Genomic DNA, 27,513 nt, shown 5'->3' on the forward strand with positions numbered 1-27,513 from the left:
GCCCGCACAACAGTGTTGCAGTCGGGGTGTAAGTATGTAGTCCCTGGCACCGCCCACCTTTGCCACGCCACTGAGGGAGACCTGATGTTGAGTCCAACCAAAGGTTTCATTGAAAAGCACCACGTTCTAGTGGTTCACATCATAGTACAGGCGCAGCGGTCCGCCAACATTCCCATCAGCGTCTTCAACCCTGGTGCCTTACCTGTCACTCTGAAGAGGGGCGCTGTGGCAGGGATCCTACAGCCAGCCATGGTGTTGGGGAATGTGGAGACTCAGCCACCCTTGCTCCACCAAACCTATTAACTCTGTCTGTGCTTCTTTACCCAGCCAGCTGCAGGTCCTGTATAATGAGAGCTGTGCTGGTCTGCCCAAGATATAGCACCAGTGAGGAAGTGGATGGACGAGGGGAGGGGCAGGCCCCCCTGGGCTGACATAGCACCCTACAGCCCTGCCACCAAAGCCTACAGGTCGCAGTGGAAAAGGCTCTACCAGAAAGACAGTTTTGCTGAGGAAATTTTATCGCACAGATGGAAGGGTGTTCTATCCACAGATCCTGCTGCCTCAAGAGTACTGCACCTCAGTGACAGAACACTTGCATGATGGCCCAGTTGGTGGCCACTTTGGGGAAGAAAGGACCCTTGCACGTCTCAAGGCCTGGTACTACTGGTACAATATGAGAGATGACATCACTCTGTGGTGCCGCACCTGCACCAGCTGTGCTGCGAAAGCCCGCCCCAAGAAAACACCCCAAGCCGCCATGGACACAGTGGTGCCCCCTCCAAACGGATTGCAGTTGATTTAATGGGACCATTAAATGAAACTGAAAGGCGCAACCGCTACAACAAACAAGCAACGACAGTGGCTGAAAAGATTGTTTCCGAGTGGGTGTGTAGGTACGGAGCTCCACAGTGCCTCCACAGCAACCAAAGTACATGTTTTGAGTCAGCTGTGTTCCAGGGAATGTGTGAGCTGCTGGGAATTGATAAGACACGGACCACGCCGTTTCGCCCACAGTCAGATGGCCAAGTAGAGCGCTTCAATGCCACCCTGCAGAAAATCATAGCCACCACTGCAGAACAATGTCACTGGGACTAGGACGTTATGACCCCATATGCGGTCATGGCTTACCATGCAACCAAACACAACTCCACGGGCCTGACGCCTAATATGATGCTGTTCAGACGGGAAATTACAGAGCCAGTGGATCTTGTTGCTGGGTTACCACCTGACCCAGACAACACTACTACACCTCCATCCTATGTTGTACAGCTTAGGGAACGGCTCAAGCTATCTCACCAGTTAGCCCGGGAGGCACTGGGAAAATCTGTTGAGCGTGCCAAACGACAGTATGACAAAAATGTTTGCAGAGTCCAACACAAAGTCGTTGATGCAGTATGGTTGCTGGTCAAAGGCACAAAGAGAGTAAAGAATAAAGTGCGGAAGTTTCACAAAGTGGAGCCAGGCAGCTAGTTTTCTTATGTTGTGTATATAGAGTGGTGTTTTATTTTGTATATAGTGTGGTGTTTTGGTTTGCCTGGCACAGAACTGAAGACTCCTCCCAGCGCACCTGAGGCAGATCTCATGATCAGGAGAGATGCTGGAGGAACCTGGAACACGCTCCAACACACCAGGAGCGCATTTGGATAAATGATACGGGGAGAGCAGAAGAAAGGGGCGGCGTGAGAACGGTAGGAGAAAAAAGGTTTTTGGAGCATAGCTGCAGGGCTCTCCAGGAGTGCAGGACGGAGCACAGATAGACGGGCAGGACAGCAGAGTTGGAGCCGGAGGACAGCTGTGGATGTCTGGCGGATCGTCGCGCACTAGTGTTGTGTGAGTGCCCGAACGGGAAAAGCAGAGTGGACGTTGTGTGCTGCTGGCCCTCTTCTCTCCTCCCTCAAATAGAAAAGGGTAAAGACTGTAGTCCCTTTCTTTATAGACTGGTTGCAATCGGATTATCGGTCCGCAGAGCTCCTGACATGTTTGGTGACTGGATTGGTAACTGAGCATATGCGCCTGAGGTTGGGTGTAGGTGGATCACTGCCCTCCTCAGAGGAAAAGAGTTCCAAAAAATTTTTTTTCAATAATAAAATAAAAAGAGTTCCTGTGTTGTCAAAAAACAAAAGAGTTGCGGTATTGTATCATTACCAAAGTAACTTGACTATGTTGAAGTTAAAATGTGAAGTTGGTATGGGCTTATCATAATAATAATATAGCATGCTGGCAGAGATGGGAAGTAACAAAGTACAAATACTTCGTTACTGTACTTAAGTAGATTTTTCAGATATTTTTACTTTACTATTTATTTTAGTGGCGACTTTTTACTTTTACTCCTTACATTTCAACACGAATATCGGTACTTTCTACTCCTTACATTTTAGAAAATTGGCTCGTTACTTTAGTTTTGTACAACAGGTCGTCTATCAGGAGTGATTGTGAGTGCATGTCGGAAAATAGTGCGGACACACGCCTCACAACGCGAGCGGGCCCACACGGCAGAAAAAAATGAGAGAAAAGAAAAAGACCCAATCTGTCTGGAGGATAATCAGATCGTGTGTGTGCGTCCTTGAGAACTGTAAGTCGTATAACTCATGTTGTCAGTTAATTTAAGCCTGTTGTTGTATTGGTCTATAGTTCTTGCAAACTTAAAGTAAGTTAGCTAATGATTTTGTTGTTTGTGTTCTTCACCTGTTAGCTAGGTTGCACGTTGCTTGATCTTATTAAAGCATCAAAAGGGAGAAGTTGTCTCCGTCCGTGTTTTAACAGACACACCTGGGATGAAGTTGGAAACCAGAATGGTCAGCTTTAAATACAGTCCTAATCTAGTCCTCATTAACAAGCTTCAAATAATTTCACTGGAGTTACCGTTATTATTTTTCGCGTCATCAATACCGAATTCAATCTAATTGATAATATACTTGACGCACCACTACAAGACGACTCGACAGATTCGGCTGCATTAATTTTCGGCAAATCATTGCAGCATGATGGTGGTAACGATAGCACTAGTAGTATGGATGGCGACATGAGAGATCCCAGAGATTCAGCAGACAAGCAGCAAGACATTCCCAATCATCCTTGGCCTTATCTACTAGTGTATATAGTCACATTTTTCTCATTGAATGTATAAGTGTCATGTTTAGGACGTTTGCTTACACGTACAAACGAAGGGGTATGCAATATGCTTTAATTGATTTTTTTTATGGATATTGCCTTTTATGGTTGGGGATGTTTGTATAATGGGTGTCTAATTAATATTTCCCTGCGTACAGTGTAAAGATGCTGGAGATATGTTAAAGGTTTAATCATCCTCCAGAGTGGTGGTAGTGTTGCAATCTCTGTCTCCCCCTTGGGGCTTGTTGGAAAGAAAATGTCTCTGTGTGACGTAGTGGGGCAGGTGTGTTCTGGGTAGTGTAAACAAAGTATAGCGTGGGAATCAGTCTGAGTTTATGGTGTGAATGTATAGAAACACAGTCCATGCTCCAGTCGAACGCTATCAAGCAAAGTGCCTTTCATGCCCATGAATGTGAACCACTGTGAGTAATAAAGCCCAAGTTCATTGCTGTAACCATCCGCCGCCTCACTGTTTTGTGCTTCGCTTCCTTTAACCCGGACCACTAGACGCAAATTACCTGCCACGAGCCAAGTTATTAGTTGAAACCAGCTCGCTCCCAACTACGGTTCGGAGCTGGGAAGCTGAAAAGGTAACACGTGTTACAAGTGATGTACGGAGCAACTACGCCTCGGCCATGTGGTCATATGTGTGGGCCATGGTCTTAACTGTGTAAATGTAGTAGAAGGGGTTAGCGCCCCACATTATAATTTGGTTTGTTTATTTTCCCTTTTTGCTATATTTTTTTTTCAATTTAGTTAAAAGTTGCAGACATATTTTGTTTAGTTTTATTTTCCTTAATGAGTTTTTCTACTTAAAAGTTGAGTTATTATTATTGTTCTAATAATAATTAGTATCTTTTTTTGGGTTTATTGCCAAGTGTTTTCTTTTGAATTTATATTCTTGTTTTGTACTGCCTTCGGGAACCACTAGTGGTTCTGGCAGTTTATATTGTCTATATTGTGTCAAGTTTCTTTCAGTTTGTTTTCTTTATAACTTCTTATATTGATTTTGATGTTCTTTTTGTGGAGTGAACCCTGTTAATTGTGTGTGTGTGTGTCCCATTTTTGTTCCCATTTTAGTTGGTGAGAGCCGAAGGTGGCGATGCTGGTGTCCGGGTGGTGGTGTTCCCTTCCTATGTGCTGTGTCTCCCCGTTTTCATTTGCTGTGTTCACTGTTGTGTGTTCACGGGTGACTTTCCCTGGGATCCCTCACTGCCCTCGTACTCCCGTCTCCTCCACTGGTAAGAATGTGTTTTAAACTGTTTTGTTTTTAAACTTATTGAAATGAAATGTGCTTCTTTTAAAAACTGAACCTTGTCTCTGGCTGCATTTAATTACCTGTGTAACCTTAAATATATCAATAATCTTGCAATTGGAAGTAAAATCATTCATTAGTAATTTAAATTATTCTCTGGGTGAAATTCCCAGGCGTTGTCTATGTTTTTGAGGTAGGTTTCATCTAGAATACCACCTCCTCTGTTTAGTCCGCTTTCGTGCCGCCACAAGAAGATCAATCAATCTACCTCTAAAGCTCCCTAAGACAACAAGTTGCATCAAGCCAAATGTATAAATGACAATTTGTAGTTTACAGACGTTTGTGTTGGCAGATTGTGTCTCCCCCTGCTTCCAGTCTTTATGCTAAGCTGAGCTAAAGCCGGATGGATATATTTTTTATATTTAGCTTATATCTCACTCTGGGCAAGAAAACAAAGCATAATTCCCAAAATGTTAAACTATTAATATAAGTTTTGATCACTTACTGATTTGAGTGATTATAATGACAGCTGACCGTATAACCTCTACATAATAACAGCTTTAAGTCACAAAGCAAAGGCTCTGCAATTTGCAGGCCATCATGTCCTATAGGTTACACATGTTTCAAAAGCAATACAATGACTATATTTCAACATGTAGTTCAGACCTGCATCATGTTATTGATCAAATGTGCACTTTTCAACAAATTTAGCTAGGATTTAAACTACATGTCAAGAAATCATTTGGAAACTATTGTTAGTGGTAACTTGTAATATGGTGGCCCTCAAATGCAAATAGACAAAACACATGCAAAATAAGAACACATCTTCACAAATTTTACAAAACAAACTTTCTGTTATAAATAACACTGTGTCTTCTTTAGGATTATATTCTCAGACATCAGAACAACAGAGGAGTCAAGTCAATTTCGCTTATATAACGCCAAATCCCAACAGTAGTTACTTCATGACACTTTGCATAGCACACTCTTTTTAATCTTGTATCCAGGTAAAACATCTATAGTCTAGTCTAGTAGTAGTAGTAGTATGTGTGTGGGGGGGAGGCAGTTTATTCCGGGAAAGTTGATGGAGGACGTGGTGTGCACAGTGTGTATTTATAGACAGTGATTCTCCAGCTGTGGAGCCTGAGTTTGGTGTGAAAATACACACAGATGCCTGGATACACAGCAGCAACCCCCACTGGAGTGCTCTCAGCCAATCAGGATGTACACACACACACACACACACACACACACACACACACACACACACACACACACACACACACACACACACACACACACACAGGTATAATTATAATCTGCATGATGGACATTTGAAGCTCTTGGGCACACTGCAGAGTATAGAGAAACACATTGCAAGATCCTCTGAATATTTGTAAACCTCTTTTTTCTAATTTACTTTTCATATATTATATATATATATATAGTACAGGCCAAAAGTTTGGACACACCTTCTCATTCAATGCGTTTTCTTTATTTTCATGACTATTTACATTGTAGATTCTCACTGAAGGCATCAACCCTATGAATGAACACATGGAATTATGTACTTAACAAGAAAGTGTGAAATAACTGAAAACATGTCTTATATTTTAGATTCCTCAAAGTAGCCACCCTTTGCTTTTTTTTGATAGCGCTGCAAACCCTTGGTGTTCTCTCAATGAGCTTCATGAGATTGAGTTTTCACTTCACAGGTGTGCCTTGTCAGGGTTAATTAGTGGAATTTTTCCCTTATTAATGGGGTTGCGACCATCAGTTGTGTTGTGCAGAAGTCAGGTTGATACACAGCCGACAGCCCTATTGGACAACTGTTAGAATTCACATTATGGCAAGAACCAATCAGCTAAGTAAAGAGAAACAAGTGACCATCATAACTTTAACAAATGAAGGTCAGTCAGTCCGGAAAATTGCGAAAACTTTGAATGTGTCCCCAAGTGCAGTCGCAAAAAACATCAAGCGCTACAACGAAACTGGCTCACGTGAGGACCACCCCAGGAAAGGAAGACCAAGAGTCACCTCTGCTGCTGAGGATAAGTTCATCCGAGTCACCAGCCTCAGAAATTGCAAGTTAACAGCAGCTCAGATTAGAGACCAGATGAATGCCACACAGAGTTCTAGCAGCAGACACATCTCTAGAACAACTGTTAAGAGGAGACTGCGCGAATCAGGCCTTCATGGTCAAGTAGCTGCTAGGAAACCAGTGCTAAGGAGAGGCAACAAGCAGAAGAGATTTTTTTGGGCCAAGAAACACAAGGAATGGACATTAGACCAGTGGAAATGTGTGCTTTGGTCTGATGAGTCCAAATTTGAGATCTTTGGTTCCAACCGCCGTGTCTTTGTGCGACGCAGAAAAGGTCAACGGATGGATTCTACATGCCTGGTTCCCACCGTGAAGCATGGAGGAAGAGGTGTGATGGTGTGGTGGTGCTTTGCTGGTGACACTGTTGGGGATTTATTAAAATTGAAGGCATACTGAACCAGCATGGCTACCACAGCATCCTGCAGCAACATGCCATAAACCCAAACCCATCCGTTTTGCGTTTAGTTGGACCATCATTTATTTTTCAACAGGATAATGACCCCAACCAGGCTGTGTAAGGGCTATTTGACCAAGAAGGAGGGTGACGGCGTGCTGCGCCAGATGACCTGGCCTCCACAGTCACCGGACCGGAACCCAATCAAGATGGTTTGGGGTGAGCTGGACCGCAGAGTGAAGGCAAAAGGGCCAACAAGTGCTAAGGATCTCTGGGAACTCCTTCAAGACTGTTGGAAAACCATTTCAGGTGACTACCTCTTGAAGCTCATCAAGAGAATGCCAAGAGTGTGCAAAGCAGTAATCAGAGCAAAGGGTGGCTACTTTGAGGAATCTAAAATATAAGACATGTTTTCAGTTATTTCACACTTTTTTGTTAAGTACATAATTCCATATGTGTTCATTCATAGTTTTGATGCCTTCAGTGAGAATCTACAATGTAAATAGTCATGAAAATAAAGGAAATGCATCGAATGAGAAGGTGTGTCCAAACTTTTGGCCTGTACTGTATGTATATATATATATATATATATATATATATATATATATATATATATATATATATATATATATATATATATATATATATATATATATATATATATATATATATATAAACTTGGCAAGTGGAAGACATTTAAAGGAAGTCTGGCAGTGATTTTCACTTAAAGATGGAATCCAGTATTCCATAAAGTTGGATGATTTACAAGAAACTGACTTGATCAAAATACAAGAAGCAAAGACTTCTAGTATGGCGAAACTTTGGAAAACAACGGATCTTAAATGTCCCATAATGCAACAAACAACATATTTTTGTGTATCAGTGCTAATCTTGCCTGAGTGGCAGACATTTTATGGTGGAGTGCTGCTTGTGTATGAAAAAGGTAAAGAAAATAGAATTGATGATGGAAATGACATTAAACTGAAATACTAATTGCTTTTATAATTTTTTATAAGGGCACTGAAAACGTGCACAAATCTCCCTCCAAAACAGCTATCCAGTGTCTGTAGTACTGGGCTTTTTTCCTTTGCAAAACAGCTATAGTATTTTGTATATATTTTTTCTCTATTTATTGTTTATTTCATGTTAGTTAGTTTGTTTCAGTCGCTTAATGGTGTTTTAAACCCCTGACGTCTCCTTCCAGGCAGCGCTGCGACCATTGACTTCAAGGCACCTAACCCTAACCTATATCCAAGACACATATGAAGACACATGAATTTGTTAAAATAAAAAACCTCCAGGTACCCGGTCACACACTCCTTTTTTCAATAGATATAGACTCATTATACACAAATATAGAAACACCACTTGATCTCACTGCAATAAAACACATTTTTGATAAACACCCGGACCCATCCAGACCTGACAGCCAAATTTTACAGTTACTCCATATCACACTTACCAGAAATGACTTCACCTTCAACACTAAACACTATCTCCAGTTATGTGGGTGTGCAATGGGCCGGAAGTATTCCCCGTCATACGCAGACATCTACCTGGCCCATTGGGAGGAAACAGCGTTTCATAAACTCATCATCAAACCTCTGCTTTATTTCCGGTACTTGGACGACATCTTCGGCCTCTGGGACAACACCGAACAGACTTTTTTGACCTTTCTGGACATACTTAACTCACATCACCCTAAAATAAAACTCAAACATAACCTACAACCCATTACAGTGGAGTTCCTGGACACACAGGTCTTCTTCCGCACCTCCAACGACCAGACGAAAACACTAGCCACCAAAGTGTATTTCAAGTACACCGGCCGCCATGCACTTCTCCATAAGACCAGCTATCGCCCCAAACACACGTACAGAGGCCTCATTAAGTCCCAGCCGATACGCTTCCACAGAATTTGCACCTTCCCAGAGCATGTGGAGGAGGCCACTAGTACACTTTTTAGTGCGATGAGGTTGAGCGGTTACTCGAGGCGCTTCCTTAGAGGTATAAAGGCGTAGGTCATCGGCAAGTTTACAAACAAAACAGAAACCATCATCTAGCCGTCCGATTCCGCCCTTGTTCCCCTGGTGATTACCTACTCGGAAAATTTTAAGGAATTTTTCCAGGGGGCGGGTGTTGGTTGTGATGTCCTGAGGGACTGCCGTATGATCTCCGCCTAAAGGAGGAATAAAAATCTAAAAGATATTTTGATTCACACAAACCTAAACAAGAATACTGACCCTAGGGAAGCGCTTCGATGCTTGGATGTTGGTTTTATGAGTCTCCCACACATTTTTAACCCTTACAGCAGAGTTGGTTTTAACCCGGGGCAGGGGCCTGCCACAAATTGTATGTGGGGGAGACAAGAAATGCACTATACTTAAGAATCAAACAACACCAGTATATTTTAATGCACATTTTAAACTCCATGGCTCTCAAAATGTTCAGAGCATGGGCCTGGAGAGCAACAGAGCCTGGACCACAGCTCAGCGTCGGGCAGCGGAGAGGAAGTGGATCCATCTTTTAAAAACCATAGAACCTACGGGTCTAAATGAAAAACCTTTCTTTTCTTTTTTTTTTCAATCCTTTTCTATTTTAAATGACTTTTTGTTGTTTTAATCTATATTTATGATTAATAATAACTATTTGTTGCAATATTTTTTTATATTTACTTTTATAGCATGTTTTTCTCCGATTTTACTATTCTTTCCTTTCGGGGGTTAATCTCTTCCTGCAGAGGATGTCCTACCTAATATTTTAATTTAATTATTTTAATAAATATTTTGAAGATGCCTTGGTTGTCCTTTATAACTTTTATTCTGCCTTATCTATATTTTAAGAATTTGATTGTATTTTTGTCTATTGCTAATATTTATTATTATTATTATTATTATTATTATTATTATTATTATTATTATTATTATTACGAATTGAATTACTTGCCTCAAGATTTTAGCATAATGATACACATGCCATTGGTTTGATGCATTTTTTACTAACAGTGTGGTTTTATTCTATGATGTATTTTAAATTATTGGTTATTTATTGTGTGGCACTTTTTACCTTTTAAAGAACTTTTAAACATAGCACTTACTACTAACTCTTAATGGTATGTGTATATACATTTTTAACCTCAAGGGCAAGTAACTCAGACAGTATTTATGACCCCTTTTAAATGTCTTAATTTTTGAATTTAAATAACATGGTTTTAATATTGGGATAGAATTTATTTTATATTGGGACACCAGGCTTTTTATATTTTTATTTATTTATTACATCACTGTACATATGTGTGTATGCATGTGTGTGTGTGTATGTATATATATGTGGATATGTGTGTATGTGTGTGTATGTACGTATGTGTATGTATGTGTGTGTATATATATATATATATATATATATATATATATATATATATATATATATATATATATATATATATATATGTATATGTATGTGTGTGTATGTATGTATATATATATGTGTGTGTATGTATATATATATGTGTGTGTATGTGTATATGTATGGGTGTATATTTTATTTATTTTTTTACTTTATTAATTCTCTAGGAGAGACACCAGGGTAGTTGTGGAGGTGACCTTTTATTTAAAGTTTTTAATTTCCCGCTGTCCTTCCTGTCCAGTGGTTCTTTTAACCTTCTTTTAATATCTGGCCGTCTTTTAAACAGCCCCCTCTTTTTTATTTAACCGAACCCGTTTTTTTAAGGAGTTTTTTTAAAGTGTTTTATTCACACCAGTGGTCCTGTTGTGCCTGTGCCCCTCTTAGCACCCATTCTGGGCGCTGCGTTTTGACCCAAAACTAACCATTGCCTAATCCTAGTGCCTTCCAGGTAGCAATTCCTGGAAAAAAACTTTGGGGCCTTTAAACACCAATCACAACCATCACAAGGGCAATTTCCACGTAAGTGTAACACACACAGACACACACACACACACACAGACAAACAGACACACACACACACACACACATACACACAGACACAGACGCACACACACACACAGACACACACACACACAAACACACAAACACAGACACACACACACACACAGACACAGACACACAAATACACACACACACACACCACACAATGTGAAGCACGCACTGTAGAAGAGGTTCTGGTCCTCACTGCTTGGGTTAATAATTGCACTGAATGTCTGCAGCTCAGTAACTTTCTGTTTGACTTTATTTAACAGGAGGTTCATCTGCTCCCGGGTCAGTTAGTGAGTTCTTATCATTTCTCTTTAGCTTACAGGTTTTTTAGTCGCTATGGTACTATTATCAATAGTACGGTGCAGAGTTTCAAAACTCTTAGTACAAGACTCCCAACTGGTCATACTTGTAAATCATTAAATATTGCATTCAGAGAAACTGGTTCTCCTTTCATTTGCCCTGTAAACATCTTTCACTACAAGACCAATGTTTCAACCACTCAGTTTCTGGTGAAATACAATGAGTACATTTGTTAAGTAACCTAAACACATAATAGTGCAATTCTTTCAGTTAAGTTATTGTAACAATAGTTAGTCCAAGACCTAACAATGTAAGATACATCTTTCAAAATGACCCTTTGAAGTGCTAAAGATGATCTGTTTGCTTCACTGTTTTCACATTGCAGTAATGTAACTGTACATTACCCATCAAATTCAACAACAAACAATTTCCATAATTCCTATCCCATAATCAGAAGTGTGATCAATGAAGACATCTTCCCCAATCAGTGGTGCAATAAACCTTTACTGTATTGCAACATTACTGTAATGTTGTGTCTAATCAAATACTGTAAAAAAAACATTGTAACAGAACTGAAAGAAAATGGATTACTGTAAATACTGTAAAAGTTTTCTGTAGTACACACTACGCTAATCTGCATCTATTTGGTCTTCTGGATTTGGCCATGAGTACTCGTCCACATCACAATATATGTTTTCACAGTCCATGCGCCTTGGGAAAAATCGTCTAGAATGTCAAATCCCAGCCTGACATTGGTCAGCAGTGATGTCATCACAAGCCTCATCCACACTGTTGTATTGTACACACTGTAATAGTTGCAGTGGTCCTTTGTGGCCCTGATGGTTTGAGCACTACTGTAAGTTACCAATCTTAAGGTTGTGGGTTCAAATCCCACCAAGGTTACATAAAAATCTCACACCTTAGGGTGGTGATTCTGAAGTTTTGCATCGGACCATATTAGGCAAATGTTTCATTGACTATCAGTTATTTACAATGACCATTGTGTTAGCAAAAAGTATTTTAACAATAGAGAAGAATATTCTATCCAAAGTTATGCATGTACTTTGTATGGGCCCGGGGTGCTCCCCCCCCGAAATATGATTGGCCCCACCTGGTGCCCCTCCAATCCATTGGGCTAGAGTGCTGTCACTTGGCTCCCAGCCCTTGTAACATGACAATGTTGGACGATTATCCAAAATTTTGATACCATGGAACCAGCACTGGAATTGTATTTTTCAAACAAATTTGCTGTTTGTTTGGAGCTTTACATAACATTGTTGAGAGTTTATGGCTGTTGAATGACCTACTGTGACTGTAAGAAGCCATGTACTGTGGAGAGACATATACAGTGTGCTTATTGTTTTGTCACATACATATGTTTATTTGGTTTACAGCGGTTTATTTTGTTATTATTTTATTGTATTGCATTGTTCTTGTTGTAAATTGTGTGTTTTGTATACCGTTAAAAAAAGAATAAAACTTGTTAATCATTAAAAAAAAGACACACTCTGCACCTGACTGTGATCCCAAAGTCTATGTGTCTGGATAGATGGTCCAAGTTGTCTCTCATGTTAAATGTCTCGTTACTATCCTTGACTCCACCTTGTCCTCCAAAAAACAAGCAAACTAATGTAATGCGAACAACAAGAGATCCTTAGTTGGGAAAATCTAAATAAATACACTGACACCTGGCTAATGTTTAAAATCCTAAATGGCAAGGCTTCTCCATCACGCAGAAAAATAGAACTAGAAACAATAGATCCACACAATGTGCTCTAAGAGAGGACTGTGTAACCCCTTACATAAGTGGAACACTCTACCAACGGAAATAAGAAACTGCACAACCTAACAAACCTTCACACAAAGCCTTAAGGCCTGGCTTTCAGAATCAGAATTGTGAACATTTTTTATGAAATAGTAAGTTCATTGTTATTGTTGTGTAATCCTGCTGTCCCATTTATTACTTGGGCATGTATGAAATATTCACTTATACTTTAATTTCCACATCTTATTAACTTGTACTGCGACATTTAATATTCTATCAAGATCCCCATCATGATTGTTGTATTTATTTATTTTCTTTGTCTCGTTGCTTATTGCTGCTCTGCTATAATCCTTGTTGCTTGGCTGTGTTTTATTGCTTGCATGACTTTGTGTACTGAATGTAGATACTGTTGATGTGTTAATGTACTAATGTCTCTGCATGGCTTTTTGAGAAAGCTTATTCTGCTGCTCGAGCTGTCTTTATGGCGTCTTGTTGTCTTCTGGCTGTACATTTTAACCTGTACTAATGTCTCGCTGTTTCCTGTTGCTCTGGTTTCAAAACATCTGACTCCAGTTGAAAGGTAGAGGCTGCCTAACACTGTCTCATTTAGAGACACGTTGATCTATGTGTGTTGTCCGTCCAAATAAATTAAATTAAATTGAGTAATTATTTCAAGGAAATTCATCAGGAAATGAAAATCAGCTGCTTTCGAACTCAACATAGCTAAACTAGTGTGTTTCTTTACAACAATAACTACCACATGATGTAATTATTTCTTGGAACTTACAACAAATCTATTAGAAGATTATAAAAACTATCAAATCCTTGTACTGGTGCACTGGTGTCTGGCATGTGTGGTCCTTGTCTTTGATTGTTTTTACTCTGCCTATTTCTATTATATTATTATTATTATTTTGTGCCATGTACCTTCTGGGATAATCAATCAATAAATCAATCAATCAAACAAACAAGTCAGCGATTTTGTTCTTTTTGTTCTTCCCTTAGAACTATTTTACTTAATTTTTTCAAGTTTACTTTTTACATTTCTTGTTTCTTTTGATTGAATAATTGATTAATTAACTTTCATAGAAATGATTGTAAAACATAAAAGAGAAAATAATGCATTTGAGTATAATTGTGATTTGTTGTTGCTGTCATAGTATAGTTCAGAAAGACTGTAAGACTACAGCAATATCTCCATAATATTCATATTATGCCCATGTTGAGCATGGGAACAGTATGTGGGACCAAATCATTTCTTGTTTGTTATTTCAATACAGAGTATGTTTTTCCTTAACAAAAGTTATGGATATAACACATAGACTGTATATACAGTCTATTAATGAACACAGAAAGTTAAATTAAAAATAAAATCACAAGATTGATTGACACATTTCTCCCTGTGAGAATACGTTTAGCTTATTACAGTTTTTTTCGATTGCTAAACGACAGTGGGCACAACTGGAGTCACATGTGCGAAACTCTAACTACAGTCTGCACAGCAGCAGTTCATGTGGACCAAACTCTAGATCGTTTTTCATTGCTTGAACACAGTTTTCAGAACTCTACACACTTATCCCATGACTTTAATCACAACGTGCACAACACTGTAGACAGCACTTTGTTCAAATGCTAACACACTGCTGTCAAAACTGTTAACCACACATTCAAAACAGAATAGCCTAGATTTCAGTCTGGTGCCTATCAAACACTGCTGATTGCAATTTTAGCTGAAAGCCTAAGTAGGTGTCTTATTTTAGACTAGTTAGTGAACATATACGGTATTTATACAGAGAAAGCTCAGAAAGCCTTTTTTTGTATACAAACACGAAATAAGAATGAAACAATTATACACTATACCGAAACAGGTAAAAGAGGTTATGTGCACAGCTATAAAAAAAGTGAAAAACACTATATCTTTACAATATTAAAACTGCGTTCTTACTGTTTTTCAGAAAGTAATGGCGGTGAAAGCAATAGAAACACCACATTCATTTTTATTTAGAGATGATGCAGACATCCAATGTGATGAAGAAAACTTGCCACATGATGCTGGAGAGGGGCAGGATTAGTCACACTATTCTTTGGTACTGTTACGTATGTACCTTTAGTTTTTTCCCCAGTAATTCCATAAATTACTAGAGACAAAATACTATATTGAAGAAAACTGCTGATTTTCATTCCTTCTTTTTTACCTTATGTAAAAATTGGTATGCTATACAATCTATATTTTGTCCTTAAATAAACTATCGAGTAGTGTAAAAGTCACTCAAATTGTTCAAACTGTAAAGATGAAAAAGTTTGTAATTTCTGTATTGGTGTTTGACGCTAGTGTTTTCACCCTCAGTGTGTTCTGAGTGACAGTGTGTGTTATCTCAGTGAGGCCTGTGCATAGTGTTTGGCTGCACTGAGCCTGTTTTGCAGGTGATGTGAACTGTTTAGCTCAGGTGACTGTTGGTAGTGCAGACTGTAGTTTGAGTTTTGCACATGTGACTCCAGTTGTGCCCACTGTCGTTTAGCAATCGGAAAAAACTGTAATAGGTCAAATGAAGTCATTGTGTAATTGGGTTTACTCAAAGACATCAGCAGCTGATAGGCCGCCCCATGCAGCCTCATGGCCCGTCCCGTCCAATCACTCTGCTTCATTTCGCATGTTACGCAATCGGGCCGCCCGTCTACATGGGGGGGGGGAGAAGGGGAAAGCACTGCTCTCACCGTCCAACCTGTCGCTTTCGGACAGCAGAGGAGCACTGCGGCTGCACGCACGGTGAGTCTGCATGGGGCACACACACACACACACACACACACACACACACACACACACACACACACACACACACACACACACACACACACACACACACACAAATAGTTTGTATTTGCAATAAGAGACTGTTTGTGTTTGAAGCAACTGTTGAGGATATTAATTTGACAGTTCTACATTATGGCTGCTTATGTCTTGATACAGTGTGGTCTGGATAATATGCAATTATTAATATGTTTAATAGACTGTTGGGGGTTAAACGTTTTGTCGGGAGCTGTCCGTCTGAACGCTGTCAAATCCCATCAACTCCTCCGTACTTTTGATTGGTCAACAACTGAGGCATGACCTACACTAAGGGATTTGATTGGTTGGCAGGACAGCAGGCCCCGCCCCTCGCTGTTCGGGGTCAATAAACTGTAAATCATAATTAGGCTACTAAGCACGTTTTCATTCATTGAGAATGTGCTGCTGTATAATGATCATATTGCTGTTTTAATGCTGCATATATTTACAGTAGTTAAATACAAACTAAAGAATAACAAACATAATTAAAATGTCTCTCTGCATGATATATTTATTCAAGATTTAATTGCCATGCATCTTAGTTTTTAGGAATTAGCCTCAGTGTGCTCATGACAGAATAACAGACAAGAAGTACAATAAGAAGTAAAAACACAACACTTATTACATAAGCCCAGTGCATTAAACATTACATGCATTACATGCGTCCATGAAAGATACAGTTCAGAATAAATAAAAAATAAAGGTGCTTTAAAAACAGTATTAGTTGGTGCAGGCTTTTGTAAAGTGCTGGTGAAGAATTGGGCAGCCGCATAGCAACAGGATGCTTCTGCAGTATGTGCTGTGAAGGAACCGGGATGTCTTGGTGTTTGATGGCACCGAGGGGAGAGTTATTAAGAGGGGGTTACATTGGCGGGGTGCATGGAGCCCTGTAGTATTTATAGACCTTTGCGCTGAATGCGGGGCTTGTAGATGTCAGAGATGGGGTTGAGTTTGCAGGGCAAACTATTCTGTCCAGCGGCTTCCTCTGCTGAGCTGTGGAGCTGCCATTCAACACTTATAGAAACAGGTGAAAATACTTTTAATCACAGTTCTGTAGAACTGAAGTATCCCCTTTGTAGACAACCCAACTTTTGTTGAGCTGCCACAGGAAAAAAAGAGTCTTTGGTGGGCGTTTTTGATGATGCAGATTGAGCAGTCATCCCATTTGAAAGAGGAGGAGATTGCTGTTCGACTCTCTCCACCTCTAGGTGGTTAATGGACAGTGGTGGGAGAGCTGGGAAGGCTCTCCCAAAGTCCACCACCAGCTCTTCAGTTTTGGAAACATCCAGTCCCAAGCTGTAGCGACAGCACCAGTCAACCAGCGACAAAACCTCTTTTCTGTAGGCTGATTCTTTGTCATATGAGATCAGCCTTACAACTGTTCTTTTGTCTGCAAATTTAAACATCTTTACAGTTGACGGTGTGGAATGCATTCAATAGGGCAGCTGTGGCTCAGGTGGCAGAGGCATCGCCTACCAATCGGAGGGTTTAGCTTAAGATACTTTATTTGTCATTGTACACAGATACAACGAGACATTGTTGTTGGTTTGATCCCTGGCCCTGCAGTTGCTCCCGATGCTGTGCCATTTGTGTGTGAATGTTTATCTGATGAGCAGGTGGCAGCCTCAGCCAGCAGTGTATGAATGTGTGTGAATGGTGTTTTGTGCCTGTAAAAGTGCTTTGAGTAGTCGTTAAGACTAGTAAAGTGCAATATAAATACAGTCCATTTACATTTACACTGTACAATAAATGCAGGAAAGGTGAGCTATGCAGCCCTGAGGGGCACCACTGTTTATGTACCGGGTTTTAGAGAGCCTGTTCATTCTGAATGCCTGTGTTCAGAAAGTAGAAAGTCAAGAATCCAATGACATAAAGAGTAGTGATAGATCAATTAATTAGTCGGCCGATTAATGCCATTTTCAGATAACGGCTGTTGCCTGCGCCCACGACGCAGGTTAACAAAAAATGTCGCCTAGTCAGTGTGGCTGCTGTTGAACAAAGTTAGCACTTAACCTTGTGTCAATTTCTCCATTCTAGAGGCAGACGTCAGCATCACGGTAGCAACCCTTCAACCAGCTTCGACAGATTCATCAGATTTGTATTTGGGATGGTTGTGGGACAGTTAGCAAGTGTAACTGTGATGTTAATGTATCATTTTTTCACATTAAACCTGAACAGCTTCAAAAGCCCATTTGACTTTTAGCCTGCTATACATCTAATGTTGACAGAAACCATATTTTCTATTATTTTATTTGATGATTCTTTGAGTATGGCGCATGTCTCATCTGCTAACATGGAGGGGGCAGGATATATGAGCTATACTGCAGCCAGCCACCACATGTTATGGTTCACTTATACAGTCAATGCATCAACCACTGATGCAAACTGTAGGGGTCTAAGCTGAATGCTTTTGGAATATATACTGAGGAATAATTCCAACAATGTCTTTTGATGAAGCATCTGCAAGCACATCTCAAATACTGTTAATGCCTCCTCTGAAAGTCAACTATGTGTTCACATATATGCTGTCTGTATCAGTACACATACACATCTTATTCCTCAACTGTTTCTTGCTAAAGTCATACTGTACCATGGTGAAACCAGCATAGAGCTGCTCACTTTGCTCTTTAGACCTTGTCATGCAGGGACGACTTTGACATGTCAATAAAGTGTGAGTGGGGATCTTGTGAAACAACACTAAACTGCAGAGGCGTGTCATGAAATAATGCCTGCACCAGGGCTGCACAATGTATCCTTATTTTAGCGTCATGGCGATATGAACTGGCGCAATAAACACATTGTGTAAGACACTCAGAGATTTGTCGTGTTAGTTGAAAGAAAATATCAGTACAAACCTGCACTTTAAAATCTTTTTTAGTGGTGCCTTTTAAATTCAATTTGTTCAATAAAAGAAGGGAGGAATGGAGGATTTAAAAAAACATGATGGACTCTTCAGAAGACGTAATTATCTTCACTCGAGTTTCTGCACGGGAAAGTCACCAGACGTCACAATCTTCTGAAAGCCATACTGAGAAATACAGAGAGAGTTGTGTGGAGCTGATAGTCATAATTAGCTTTGTAGCAACTCATTTGGCAATGGCTTTAATGTAACGGACGTTAAATAATATCAAAAAATTACGCACTACAGCTTTAAGATCTGTTATTTATCGCAAGTAATATCATTATTGCGATATTCAACAACTTTATCGCATATTGCATATTTTCCTCATACCGTGCAGCCCTAGCCTGCACACATACAAAGCAAAACAGAAGCACGTGTGTGTTCTGTCTTGTCTGAACTTTGCGGAGTGTATTCTGAAGTCAATATGTTGATTGAATGAAGTGTAAGGTCTGTAAGTGGCCTTTAGCCAAACACAGAACAAATTGATTTCAGTTGAATGAAAAATGTTATGCAGGATGTAAACCTTAGCCCAAGAAACCATCACTTGCAATATGAAATGTGACATAATCCATATACTTTGAGTGCTTGTAATAATTCCAAACATATGTTCTGTTTGTCCTGGTGTGTGTTGCTGCCTCTCCAGAACCCAGTGACGTGTGAGGATGAAGATTGCATTGATTGGACAGAGTCTGTTCGGCCAAGAGGTTTACAAAGAGCTGAGGAAGGAAGGTTACACCATTGTAGGAGTCTTCACCATCCCTGACAAGGATGGCAGGGCTGACCCACTGGGTGAGACATTTACTGACTGATCAAATAGACACAGGATGGTGCCAAATGAAATTTGGACTCTTCACACCACCACTTTTATCACTAGGAGTTAAATTATGATTGGTGTGATAACTGCATGCCAAGTGAATCAGAGCACACAAGGCCAAACTGCCTTCTAAGTATCTATGACCGGCTGTTGACAAGAATTTAAAAGGCTATACTTTAAACGGAGTCCGACACAGACAGTTCACATAAAACCCACCGGGGCTATAAAAAAAACAAAAACAAAAACACCGGGGCTACATTCACTTCCAGCTAACTTCACAGAGAACAATGAGAGCAGAACAGCATCACCGATCTGTTTTAACGGAATATTCTCTGTCTAGCTCAGATAAAAACCCCGGATCTGCAGCAGGTTACCGTGTCGATCGCTGCCAAGCCTGTTTGTAACCGGTAGGCTACCGCCAATGTGATCTTCACCTGTTTAACCGACTCTACCAGATAATACGCGACTGTCCTGCTATTTTTACAGACATGTGAACTTACCACAGACACTTGCCTTGTTCATGACCTCACGGTACGCTGCTGAGAGTGAACAGGGGAAACACTGGAATGGATATTTGGCGTTATTTTAAACAAATCGGAACCACTGATGTGTGAAACTGCCAATTAGATTCATTTACCTGTAAATTGAAGCTACAGTAACACTGAACCAGGTTGTTCCAGCCCACTTTAACTCCTGGATATCATTACTGTAATATCCGATAATACAAAATCATCTTTATATTTTCAGTCTTTATGTACCTTGTTACTAAAAGCTTTTTTACGCCACAATGTAAGAGTTGGATCATTCTTTTCTCCAAAAGCAACTGAGGCGGAGAAGGATGGTGTTGCCGTGTTCAAGTTCCCCCGCTGGCGTGTAAAGGGTCAGGCCATCCCGGAGGTGGTGGCTCAGTACAAGGCCACTGGCGCCGAGCTCAACGTCCTGCCCTTCTGCTCCCAGTTCATCCCCATGGAGGTCATCGACCACCCCAAACACGGCTCCATCATCTACCACCCATCGCTGCTGCCTCGCCACAGAGGAGCCTCCGCTATCAACTGGTGAGTCATGTCAGGTTCATTAGGTTGGGGTTGGCATGGCGACAAGCTCAGTCTTTGACCTGCTGTCCCCTGACACACAGGACCCTGATCCACGGTGACAAAAAAGGCGGGTTCACCGTGTTCTGGGCCGATGACGGACTGGACACGGGACCAATCCTGCTGCAGAGGGAGTGTGATGTTGAACCCAATGACACTGTCAACACAATCTACAAGAGATTTCTCTTCCCAGAGGGAGTCAAAGGCACAGTAAGTGTAGTGAGGGGGCAAGGCATTGTGGGTGGTGTAGGCTGAGCTTTTTGGTAAAGTGGAAGAAGTATAGTACGCAGAGAGAGTTATAAAGCCATTCCATACACTCATTATAATAGGTGCTTCAGATAGTCCACAGATCGTTCAATAGTTACACTTTAACATGCTTTGTTTGCCTCAGAGGTTATAGTGGGTCATCTGGCACACACTGTGGTGTAGCACACTTTATATATACTTTACAGTGCTCAGTCTGTCTAATGGGTACATTATTACATCAGAATCTGGAAAGAGTCTGCATTCAGACACAGAACTGGAGTATTTGTTGTAGAGCTACTGGTGTTTTACTTTCCGATCTTACATAAATAATGCATTCATCTGCCACTGGCAGAAGATCTTTACAATAGGCTGAAAATCCCACATATGATGATATGACCTTACAAAGTTGATCTATTGCCTTTTTACACATTCAGCAGACACAGAGCAACATTAGCTTTTAATGTGGAGAGGTATTTCTGCCCAACCAATCAGTGTGGCTCTAGTATTCTCTCTCTTTTACATCTGTTTTGGTCTCCATCAAGTATAAGATAACAGAGACGGAGCCAGATGTTAACATTCAGGGCTCAGCTCAAACCTAGGACCTAGGGGGGGTCCGGGGGCTTTATTTTTATTTTTTATTTTTCTACTGTATACAGCAGCTATTTGCACTATTTTTCAAGCCATTTGATGAAATAATTCCATAAAATCAGTTCACCATTTGGGAAAAAAACAACAGTTGCCAAGGAAGAAAATCCTGTAGAGCCTACATCCTGTTTTGTATCTAATTGTTGCTGTCCTCATCATTCTGAAAACAGAACACAACAAATGTGACTCATTTTCACTCCTGCCACCTAAAGAGAGGCAAAGATTGCTTTGGAATGTTGAGACACTTCCACGCCTTCCTTGTTTAGTTCAGTTCATTCGCACTAGAGTTCGTTTGCCCCGCTGGTGCGGTTTTCTTTGGACAGGTGAGAACACGGCAATCACACTCGGGAAACAAGCCTACTGAGACCTGCTTGAAGAGGTGGTCTCGGTACGCTTTCAATTGAACTCTGGAGTGGTTTGATTGTGGTGAGAACGTGATTCAACCTCAAACCGCATCAACTATATACTCATCAAACCTGAGCTAATGTCTCCTGTAGTCAGGTGTGTTTAGCAATCTGTGATGCGGCAGAACAGAACATTGTAGCAGCTTGCAGTGTTTCTCTCACAGAAACAGACTGCAGTCAAGCTGGCCGTCCGTCACTCGCATATCCGTGGTCAAACTAGCCGCCGCTAAAGTTGGAGACACCAGCAAAGCAGAGCAAAGTCTCAGTAACCAGAGCAAATGCAGTTATTTAAATGAAATGAGCTGTTTTGACCACGCAGATGCAAGAAATATGCACCAGTCCACACAGGGCCTTCTTCCTATATTAACTTTTTTTCCACCGCCCTGACACATCCAACCAATTAGAGAGCCTTCTGAAAGACCGTAATGTTGGCCTAACAGATTAAGGCTTTTGAGAAAACATATTTAGGGCTGGACCCCCGCTCCGCCCCTGTAAGATAACATTTACCTTATTGTTCCCAAGGGGAATTTTTGCTTGGGTAACAGTGCTACACAGAGTTGCGATCAATATCTGTGTCTGTCTGCTGTTTGGCTTTGTCCGATTTATCTGTTTGTTGATCAATACGAGAGACTATACACATATTTATTTAACCCATTGTTCATACAGAAATTCTGATTAATGCAGCTTTAAAAGGCTTTATCACTGTTTTTTCATGCTCCTTGTGCAATTCATCACAGTAAGTTATATTATCATTGCATGGAATTACAGTTCTGACTATTCAAATCAATCTTTTGACAATCAAACATTAACATAACACTTGATGTTCCCCCTAATGGATCACACAACTTGACTACATTTCAAGTTACTGCTCATGGATGTTCATAGCATACACACATACAGTACATGTGGCTGTGTGGACCAGCAGGACACATCTAAAACATTACAGTGTTTGAAAATATGGTCCATTAAAGCTATAGTGCGTCTGCCGCCTACATGAGGAATTCTAAGTAATGACAACAAAACTGTCATCGCGTCCACATGATACGTGACCATGCCCCCCCTCCTTCCTCAACACAGTTACTAGTAGCCAAGGAGGACATGGAGGATTAAAAAAACATTCTTCAGAAGAGGTCATTATCTTCATTCGAGTTTCTGCGCGGGAAAGTCACCGGACAACACAATCTTCGGAACATAGTCATACTGAGAAATACAGAGAGAGTTGTGTGGAGCTGATAGTCTTAATTAGCTTTGTATCAACTCAATGGCAATGGCTTGAATGTAACGGACGTTCATTAATATCAAAAAGTTACGCACTAAAGCTTTAAATAGCAAAATGAACAAAAACAGCTGTTGACCATCTTGGCCTGATGAAAGAGTCAAAATACTGAGTGTCTTTTCATTCAGTACACTAATATGTGAATCCAGGTTTGAGCTATTACCATGATAACATGTAGGTAAAGAAAAATATGTTCTTCAGTTGCCTGCAGTCAGTTCAACCAACATAACAACACAGTGATGGCAAAGTCCATACAGATAACACACATGTTAGCTTCACTGACTGGAACTGCATTGTTCTGGTTCCAGGTGGAGGCGGTGAGGCTGATAGCAGAAGGGAAGGCCCCGAGGATCAGCCAGCCACAGGAGGGAGCCACATATGAGTGCATTCAGAAGAAAGACAACGCCAAGGTAATACACAACCATCAGTTCTCTCTATAAAGGCACAAGGGAGAAGAAGACACTATGAGCCAAATGTAAAGCTATAAGACATGTAAAACCATGTTGTTGAGATACAAAATAAAATGATTCACAATCACAAGATCATTAGATAGTAAACAAGAAGGAGCTGGCAGGAAATAGAGAAGCTGATTTAAATGTGGCGACATGGTACTCAAACTATGAGTAGCACTAATACCCTATAGGTTTATGCTTGTATAAAACATTTTATAGTGATATAATGTGAGCAAACTCAAATCAATTCATGAGCTAATTATAACAGGATGTAATGTAACTGTCAGTTGGTCATAGTTATGTTCAATGTTTGTCAAAGCTTATGGCAATCGTTGCTAGTTTGGTTTCCAGATATTAACGACAGCTTTAAAACAATGTTGAACTGAGAGCACAATATTGGATGCATTTGGTCATTGACTGTAGATTTAAATCAGCAACTGAGGACTAATGTTTAAATTGAAATACTACTGAATGTATAGCATTGAAATATTTGACTTTGAAAACAATCTCTCTGAGTGTATGTGTTCTGAAGCTTTGGGCATTTCTGGTAAATGATTTCAAGTTGTGCAATTTCAATTTTCTATTTTTTTTAAGAGTCACAAATTGAAATTTAAGTCCAATATTATAAAATAAACTGGGTATTTTCAGATGCTCATATTGGATTGATGACATTCAGACACAAAATGCAAGAAATTGAATGTTAGGGCTGCTGAGGGTAAACAATGGAGAGTGAATGAAAACAGGATATTTTTGAAATTGAGAATTCAAACTACATAAATTCAGATTTTCCGAGTCAAATATATGTTTTGTATATTGCATCTAAAGACATAATGAATATCGATTCCCATGACTGTTGGCAGATTGACTGGAATCAGTCAGCTGAGGCTCTCCACAACTGGATCAGAGGAAATGACAAAGTGCCTGGTGCCTGGGCAGAGGTGGAGGGACAGGTAATGAATACTCACTTAGAACAGACATCATATTGTCTATTGATATCTTATAAAATAAGAAATCTTAAAAAAACATGACAACACACGAATATTATGTTTTTAAAAGTTGTGAATTTAAAGATAGAGGAATGGCATTATTATCTTGTGATGTCACTTGTATAGCTGCTCTGATAATATTGAAAACTGACTGTGTAGATTAATATACTTTATGAACAAACCGTTATGACCTGGGCAGTCAGCACTCTTAAATTACTTATTCATTAATGCAGTAGCCAAGGAATGAAGCTCATTAACACTGTGGGGAAACAGTGTTAAACTCAAGAAGATTGTTGCTTATTAAGTCCTGGCTGTTTAATGACATAGAGAAATACCGCAGAGATGGCTGTAACTGAGTCTTTTTTAAGATGCTCTTTAAGGGTAAGTACCGTTTTTTTCCAACCTGGCTGGATGTTCCTATGTTTTTGTGTCTAAGTGACTGATGGGAACGACAATCTTTGACATTGGTCCAGTATTGAGCAAGATCGCTGCAGTCGGCAGTGGAGAAACAAGCTACAATGTAAAGAAATTTACCTTCATAAAAGTGTTTGTTTTGCCGGTGACAGGCTCAGATTAATATTCTAAGTGTCTGACAACATTATGGAAAGGATTTCTAAGGAGGTCGATCTTTCTGTTAAAGAGTAAGATCCTTTTTTTTTTAGACATAACAACATCCACGAAATCGCGTTCGCTAAACCCACCAGTACACTCCATGTAAATAAACAGTAATTTTAGCATCGTAAAATACACTTCATTCAAAGTTGACAGAAACAAATAAAACTATGAAAAGCCATTTTGGGTCGTCTTTCCACTTTTCCAACCATCACAACTCTAGTTTTGGTTGAAATAAACACAGTTTACTGATTTACATGTGAAAATATGTTGGCTCTATACACACTAAAAGTATTGTTTTTTTAAATGGGGTGTGGTGGGTTTAGCGCTAGCGACTTCAGAGCTGTTTCTGGTTGAACAGAAAGGTTTTAAAGGTCTATCTCTGAAGGGATCCCTTACATAATGTTGTCAGAATATTAATCTGAGCCTGTCAGTGGCAAAACAAGCACTTTTGTGAAGGTAAATACAAGCTGGATAATTTCCCTATTAACTTACATTGTAGCTTGTTTCGGCGCTGCCGACTGCAGCCATCTTGCTTAATACTGGACCAATGTCAGAGATTTTTGTTCCCATTAGTGACTTAGACACAAAAACATAGGAAAATAGGGTCCAAGTTGGAAAAAACGGTAGTTACGCTTTAACTGTTGACTTTTATTAGATCTGGTCCTCACCAAAGTCGTGCTGTTTGGTGTCTCTCTTTCTATAGAAAGTGACTTTCTACGGCTCCACTCTGGTGGATAACGGCTCCATAGCTACCGGCCAGCCGCTGCAGATCCCCGGAGCCAGCCGGGCCGCCACCGTCACCAAGGCCGGCCTGCTGCTGTATGGCAACGACAGCAAGGCGGTAATCTTCCTCTTCTTCTTGCTCTTGCTCTTCCTCTTGCTCTTCACTCCTCATTTCAGTTCCTCCTTCATGTCCTTTGTCTTTGCTACATATTTGGGTAGTTGACAAATATGCAGTAAATACTGTATTTTTAGTAAAACACCATTTTTTTTGTCAGTTAAGTATTTATTAACATGTTTTCATACTATGGTTGTCAGCATTAACGCGTTAATCGCGTTGCGATTAAGGGCTGAGCATAACGCGTTAATTTTTTTTAATCGCATTAATCGCATCCCGCCATAATTAATTTATTTTCACTTCACTCGGCTTCACGTCAACAGGCTACTATTTTGACCCTTTGCCGCACCTTTACTTATCATCAAGTTGTCATACTTCCTCGTAACACATCCTCCTGCTGGCTGCAGGCATGATGGAGAAATGCAGCAGCAACACAATTCTGAATGGCCAAAACTTTCCAAAACTCCCGGACGTCTCGTAGACAAGTCGAAAACCATAGGCACATTGTGTAAAGCCGAATTAAAATATCACAGAAGCATGTCAAGCTTGAGCTACCACCAACGAGCTAAGCATAATCCAGTTAACGTGACTCAGGTTGATGCTAGTGGGCTCAGGCCATGCACTATTTTGGAGAGTGCTACTCGCCGACCTGTTATTGAAACCAAAGTGCAAATGCTGTCTCATCAACCGGTGATCACTGGACGTCAGTGGGTAATCAAAATTATTTAGAAGTTACTGCACACTATATTGACTCTGGTAAGTAGGGTTGGGTACCGAAACGTGCCGACCTAAACGGTAGTAAGGAGAACGAATAAGAACAAAAATTTCGGTGCCTCATTTCGGTGCCTGACTTTACACTACACCTGACAGCAGATAACTTTAGCCTACGTTTAGCTAGCAGCTGGATTAAACACGGTTAAAATGCGGACAGCTAATGTTAAACAGTGTAAAGTGTGACTGTATTTCACTGTAGAGGATTCCAACACCTGGACCTAGCTGCCGTTGTCGGAATTAAACAACACTCACTTAAAACAGGTAGCCTCGTGGTGCATTCACAGTAATTATAAAATACCATGTTCCCATCTTGTTTTTGTCATTCAACAGCAATTTACTGGTGAAATAAGTTATTGTTATAGTTATTAAATTATTTTTATTATTATTATTAAATCTTTAATTTTGCAAAGAACAAGTTGCTGACTGTTGTTTAGTACCCTTCTTTTTTTTCTTTTTTCTTCTTTTGTTTACAGTAAATAAATAATAAACTAATATAAATCTTAAAGTCAAGTTCATAAAGTAACTTTCTTTGCATTCATTTGATTCCCAATCAAGATACACAGAAGATACACTTGTAAGAATTGCTTTCCATTGTTAATATATACTTAAAAAAAAAAAAATCAAATTTTAGTCATGTGATAAAACATTCGATTAATCGCGATAATATAGAAATTCAGCAATTAATCGCAATTAAAAAATTTTTATCATTTGACAGCCCTATTTCATACGCATTCAATCAGATCAGTGTTCATACAATATTATT

The 27,513-nt window shown here is 40.0% G+C and overlaps 1 protein-coding gene and 1 long non-coding RNA gene across 2 annotated transcripts in view; both read left to right on the forward strand.

Moving 5' to 3' along the window:
- The first annotated feature begins 2,432 nt into the window (after nt 1–2,432).
- On the forward strand, nt 2,433–9,674 carry LOC114554621 (uncharacterized). Its single transcript, XR_003692443.1, has 3 exons — nt 2,433–2,572; nt 4,192–4,352; nt 8,066–9,674. It is a non-coding gene; the product is annotated as an uncharacterized LOC114554621 (long non-coding RNA).
- A 5,890-nt stretch (nt 9,675–15,564) lies between these two features.
- Nucleotides 15,565–27,513, forward strand: part of aldh1l1 (aldehyde dehydrogenase 1 family, member L1) — a 32,562-nt gene continuing 20,613 nt past the window's right edge. Inside the window, exons 1-7 of the mRNA XM_028575246.1 lie at nt 15,565–15,647; nt 19,253–19,398; nt 20,244–20,478; nt 20,559–20,724; nt 23,394–23,495; nt 24,398–24,487; nt 25,842–25,979. Of these exons, the coding sequence (XP_028431047.1) occupies nt 19,272–19,398; nt 20,244–20,478; nt 20,559–20,724; nt 23,394–23,495; nt 24,398–24,487; nt 25,842–25,979 (858 nt within the window). The 5' untranslated portion in view covers nt 15,565–15,647; nt 19,253–19,271. The remainder of the gene's footprint in view (nt 15,648–19,252; nt 19,399–20,243; nt 20,479–20,558; nt 20,725–23,393; nt 23,496–24,397; nt 24,488–25,841; nt 25,980–27,513) is intronic.

This window comes from Perca flavescens, chromosome 4 (genome assembly GCF_004354835.1).
Source record: "Perca flavescens isolate YP-PL-M2 chromosome 4, PFLA_1.0, whole genome shotgun sequence".
NCBI classification, from domain to species: Eukaryota; Metazoa; Chordata; class Actinopteri; order Perciformes; family Percidae; genus Perca; species Perca flavescens.